The sequence below is a fragment of the Ipomoea triloba genome, chromosome 14, assembly GCF_003576645.1.
Source record: "Ipomoea triloba cultivar NCNSP0323 chromosome 14, ASM357664v1".
NCBI lineage: Eukaryota > Viridiplantae > Streptophyta > Magnoliopsida > Solanales > Convolvulaceae > Ipomoea > Ipomoea triloba.
Genome location: NC_044929.1, coordinates 3,915,856 through 3,921,316, shown reverse-complemented (window position 1 = coordinate 3,921,316; position 5,461 = coordinate 3,915,856). Strand labels below are relative to the sequence as shown.

General features: G+C 37.2%; 1 protein-coding gene across 2 annotated transcripts; it reads right to left on the bottom strand.

Annotated features, from left to right (window-relative positions):
• Nucleotides 1-363: 363 nt before the first annotated feature.
• Nucleotides 364-5,233, bottom strand: LOC116005196 (chaperone protein dnaJ 16). Of its 2 annotated transcripts, XM_031245452.1 has the most exons (12): nt 4,840-5,233; nt 3,598-3,721; nt 3,071-3,153; nt 2,846-2,957; nt 2,665-2,769; nt 2,518-2,568; nt 1,852-1,941; nt 1,663-1,771; nt 1,427-1,575; nt 1,042-1,095; nt 729-952; nt 364-605 (listed from the first exon to the last, which is right to left on the bottom strand). In XM_031245452.1, the coding sequence occupies exons 1-11, from the start codon at nt 4,974-4,976 to the stop codon at nt 734-736; spliced, it is 1,233 nt and encodes a 410-aa protein (XP_031101312.1). In that variant the 5' UTR covers nt 4,977-5,233; the 3' UTR covers nt 364-605; nt 729-733. The 2 variants fall into 2 exon arrangements, with proteins under 2 accessions (XP_031101312.1, XP_031101311.1); XM_031245451.1 differs by having other exon boundaries at nt 366-952.
• Between the last annotated feature and the right edge of the window lie 228 nt (nt 5,234-5,461).

Sequence of the window (5,461 nt, the reverse complement as noted above, 5' to 3'; positions counted from 1 at the left end):
GTGCACAAGGGATCTACCCACTTTGGGCATAATCCCCACACTGCTGCTGCTAAGGTTTAAACCTTGATCTCTTCTCTCAAATATTGCTTACTGAACCAATGAGTTAAGCCTGTGCGAGCAACATGACATTATCCTAGTCTAGAAAATGTGGTGAAATGCAAATTTAGAGTGAAAAAGTGCGTGAATGTGGTTAAAAACCTATTTTAGAGCACATAAATAACAGATAGAGAATTTATCAATAACAAATTATTTGATGTCTAAGTAGTCTCTCATTCTGTGTGTTTGATTCGATTAACGAAAACTATGTTGGCAGCACATTACTAAAGTTGACAAGTTCAGAGAATGAAGGAATGGGGAGCATAGTAAGTTAAGAAAAAATAACTTCCGATTAATAATGGAATCCATAAACAGGCAATATGGCTAACAAAAGAATGCAGAGGGAAGAATTCTACAATAACGTGTGACAATGCTTCACATGTAGGTGTATAGGACCATTACACGACATACCAGTATTCGCTAACACACTGTTGATCAACAGACGTGCATCAGAGAAACCGAAACTTACTTTTGTGTAGACCAGCAACGGGCTCGTTGCTTGGACAAGACTAATAACCGGAAAAACAGAGAACCAGTTAGAGCTCTCCTGTGCTTGACAAACACAAATAGTGGGACGTGTTTTGAAAAAAGAAAAGCCCATATATTTAGTGGCGAAGGGCAGAAGCTCTCACCGTGCTTAGCAAGGCTTCCTTTTGTCCACCTTTAAGTGAATGTTGTACCATTTTTTCTTCTTCAGCCGTTCCCTTGTAGGTTTCTTCGGTCTTACTGGGCTGCCTTCGTTGGACTCCTTGGAGGCGCTGCTACTTTTGCTACGACCACTGCTGCTCCGCTTCATCGGGGGAGCAGTTGTATACGAGGCGTGTATTTCATTCCTCTGTTTAAGAAGCTCATCAATCTGTTCATAAGCATAGAGAATGGTAAGCCGATATCTTTTACCCTAATAGGGACCTGGTAGGGTGTAAAAGTTTTTCGGTTTCAACTCACTGCTTGCATTTCTTGGGCGTATCTACTTGTCATCTCTGTAAACTGTGCAAGAACCTGCAAGACAAAATGTGAAAAATCAATTAAACAGAATGCCTAGTAAAACTAGCAAATACCGATTCTTTTTCCAAAAGGTTGAATCCCCAACCCTAAGGGCCCCCCACACCCCTACGCACAGAGCATGTGAGAGGATGTAAATCACGGTAACTCAGTGACTCAGCAGATAAGGCCAAATGCTGGTGCGCACAAGGGATCTGCCCACTTTGGGCATAATCCCCACACTGCTGCTGTCAAGTTTCAAACCTTGGTTTCTTCTCCCAGAAACTACCTACTGAATTAGTGAATTAAACCCATACGGGCAAACACCGATTCTGCTTAGAGGGCATACCTCCCGATATTCTGTTTCAAACTTGGTCAACTCCACCCTCTTTGATAAAATTTGAGTTTCTACGGCTCTTAGATTCTCTTTATCCTCAGCAAAAGGTTCGGCACAAACAGCTTCAATGCTGTAGCTTACACTTTTGAAAAAGTTGTCACCTGCGCAGGTAGTCACGAGCAAGGGGTGTTAGAAACATTCTCAAGCACAAATGAAGAGTGTATTGATCTACAAGCAAAAGAAGATACCATATACTGCAAATACGTGTGTTCCAGGTTTTAGTTCAGTTATTTCACATGGCTGAAACCCATCTAGTTTCTTAAATAATGCAGAGTCTTGATCCTTTGCAGATGCCATCTGCACCAACCCAACAAGCTAAAGAATGGGGGACAACTATAAAATGAAGAACCAGTTAGCATAACAAAATATGCACTCACCGAGCTGTGTGCTGGATCCATGTGATAAACAGTGAATCCAAAAAAATACATCCCAGCAGAAGTGACCTTTCCAGTCTTCGCACTATCCTCCTATGAATAAGGCGACACAGTTATTGAAACACCTCAAGGAAGTGGTATCCTTATATTGAAAATGTCAATACATGTGAGAAGTCGATTTGAATCGTGTAAGCTAAAATTTCTGTAAAGAGCAATTAATGAACCCCTCATGGAATTGGGCTAACATTGTGCAATGAATCTCAGTACAGAGTCCTAAGGTATAGATGAGAGCTCAACATAAAAAAGGATGGTTTATTCCTGTATCTTGACCATAAATTGATGCTACATTTGCTTCTGTATTCATAAAAGAACAAGGACACATACAGAATGCATAAGAGGACTTGGTAAACTACTGAAAAGAATAGAGGTAGCTCAACTTTAATGAAAAAACAGGTCCACACTGCAGAGACTGAAGTTGAACTGCATCATATTCACATCAATATAAAAACTGCATTCCAATTTAGACTTTCAATTCCAAAATAGCTACAAAAATTAACTTTGTAGATCTTCTACACATAAAACACCCACAAGTATATCCTCTGAAATGCCTAGAAGCCCACGATTTTTGGCCTTCATTCAAGGAAGAACTTTTAGATTAGGAGTCTATACCTGCAGTGCAAGGCTCAGTCCACTATTTTCTTCTTGATCAAAGTACAATAACTGCAGATGAACAAAAATGCACATTAGCATACTAAAAGACACTATATTTTCATATATTGTTTAGTGGCATTTAAAATGCCAGACAAGTATATGCACCTTGAACTTGCTTTTATCTGATGACTGCACCCTGCAAACAAAGCCTCCCTTTGCTTCCTTTTCTGTGATTGTAACAGAATAGAAGTGAGCACACTGCTTTTCTACCTGTTATGGAAAGACAAATTACAATTGTAGGAAACATGTTACAAGAGAACAATCAAATCAGCTCAGTAGATCATACCTTCCTACAGATGGGCTGCCCAAGTGGAAGGGGACGAATGGACACTGAGCCATTTAATGCTTCCTCCAAGACAGTGGCTGAGACAGCAGTCTTAATTGGTACCCCAAGCTTACTGATAAGAGATAGAGAATGTATTATTTTATGGCAAAGAATGATAGGATTATAGATTTATAGATCAGTAAGAGCAAGAAAGTAAGTCAAGTATAGTAAATAACATAAACTGACCTGAATAGTGCAGCAAACATAGTATTTACAGGTCCTAAACTTGAAAGATCCAACTCCATGTCTTGGTTATCCGACTCCACGGCCTGAAAAGTTAAAAAGTTGTCAATATTGGTCACTAGAAAAGTTCAAAAGGAGAAGCAAAACTACGCTGAAAATTGGAAAATACATAATTTTAGAAACAATTCGGTCAAATTAAAATGAAAATAATACTGTGTTTAAGGTAGCAAACTTAAACTAGCAAAAAAAAAGGTGATTTAGGTGATTGTGATTGAATAAAACATAGTTACAGGCAATTGTTATTGGTGACTATATTATTGTAATCCTGCAGAATTAGGGAATCCATGTGTTTATGGGAATCCTTATCAATCTGGTAAAATTGTAGATTCTCCTGTTACAGATCCATAGAGACTCTGGCACATAGTTTTTTAACTTCTTTTATCTAATATAGCTGTATGACTGCAGGCTTCGCTTTTATCAGTGAAATGAAAGATGAAATGTAATTAGAAGTAAACAAAGAGATTGCAAACCTCAAAACCAGCAGAGTCATATTGACGCCTTTTGTCTGGATTAGACAAAATGTTATATGAAAAAGTGACTTCCTTGAACGTATCAGCTGCTTTAGGGTCATTTGCATTCTTGTCAGGATGGTACCTTCACAGGTTTAGAAAAGAAATCAGATTCTCAAAACATATATACACAGAACCATACATCAAGAAACACAGTTTTATAATATTGAATTGATTCTCAGAATGCAACTTCCAACTTCATTAGTCAGATTCTTACTTGCAAAATGCATTTTCTCCTGAATCCTGATTACATAAACAACTTATAAATAGTATAGAAATTGCCTATGACATTTTCAACCTATAATTTGATGTACAATAGGTACCAAAAGGAAGGCATCTCACATCAATAATTTGATGTACAAACGCAGATTTTAAGAAATAGAATATACAAAGGCAATAGGAAGCAATATAGGCAATGGAGTGGTTTAGAAGATAAAGATTCTACAAAATAATAATAATAATAATAATAATAATAATAATAATAATAATTAAATAAAAGAAAGACATTTAAATTTCAATTGTTCAGATGAAACTCTATCCACACAACAAACATTGAAACAAATAGTAAACTAAGGAGCAACAATGTCTATATAGTACGAGTAGAATTTCTTCCTAACTTAGGCACACTGCCATTTCTCCCTTGTTACGGTAAAGCAACCCAGAAAAATGCATCTTTCAGAGTAAATTCTGTTTCTCTCCCAGTTATGGAGCAAAAATAACTACATTTTTCTTCCAGAAAATTCTGCATCTTTCTTCATAGTGGAAGGAAGTTTCTTATCTTTGTAAGAAATACCTTAATCTGATTATATCATTGGTTGAAGACTTGAAATTCTATTGCACAGTTATATTCTTCTAAAACACTTATCTCACTGAAATTCCAAACTGAAACAGCCAAAAAGAAAAAGCATTGACAGCAAAAAGCACACTGAGCACAATGGGACCTGAGATCAATAACAAGGAATGAATCAAGAAATTAAAGATTCTCACTTCCTCTTCACTGCTCTCAGTAACAAAGTACACAGTTGCATAAAATTTTCATAAAACTACACATTAAAAAAATTCAAAACCAGCTCCAAGAAATCAGAAATCCGGTTTAAATTAAAATTTTAAACCCCAACAAAAAAAAATATCACTTCTCATTTCTGAAACAATAATGAGTTAAGAAATAAAGAAAGAAAGGAAAAAAACGAAGAATACACATACTTCAAAGCTAATTTTCTGTAGGCGGTTTTGATTTCCTGATCTGTTGAGTACTTGTTGACTCCGAGGACCTCATAAGGATCCCTCCGCAGAGGACTAGAATCTTCTCTCTTCTCCGATTTCGACTTATGTGCCGGCATTCTCCTCGTCTTCCCACTCTCAGGACCACCTTGTGAAGAAAAACCTAGAAACACTCATAAAATTCGAAATTTAAGTAGAGAAAACCGAAAATTTCTCATCCTCCCATCAATTTCTCCGGCAAATTAGATGAATTCTTTAGACACAAAGAATTGTTGCTCAAAGCGGCTATTGAGATGCCCTAACAATGGAGGTAGAGACTGGAGCTCTGTGGAGGAGAGGGTGCAGACTGCAGAGAGATTTGGGTAGAGAGAGAAAATTAGGTGGCATTTTTATTATTCTTTTTCTTTTAAATACGCCAATTTTAAATTTTCAAATCCGGTGCACAATTCGGCTAACGTACGCCGTGGGCGCAAATTTTGGCCCTGAACCCTCCCGGTCAAATTAGAGTCCCCTGCATACTTAATCAGTTAATTGACAGCGGAGAATCTAATGATGATAATTTATTACCAGTGGGATAAATGTAAAATTCTTTTGAGACTGTCTC

Coding starts and splice junctions, on each gene's coding strand:
- LOC116005196 (XM_031245452.1), bottom strand. CDS start 4,976: ATGCCGGCACATAAGTCGAAATCGGAGAAGAGAGAAGATTCTAGTCCT. Junction 3,154..3,597: donor ATGACTCTGCTGGTTTTGAG/GTTTGCAATCTC, acceptor TTAACTTTTCAG/GCCGTGGAGTCGGATAACCA. Junction 1,772..1,851: donor TGGATCCAGCACACAGCTCG/GTGAGTGCATAT, acceptor GGGTTGGTGCAG/ATGGCATCTGCAAAGGATCA.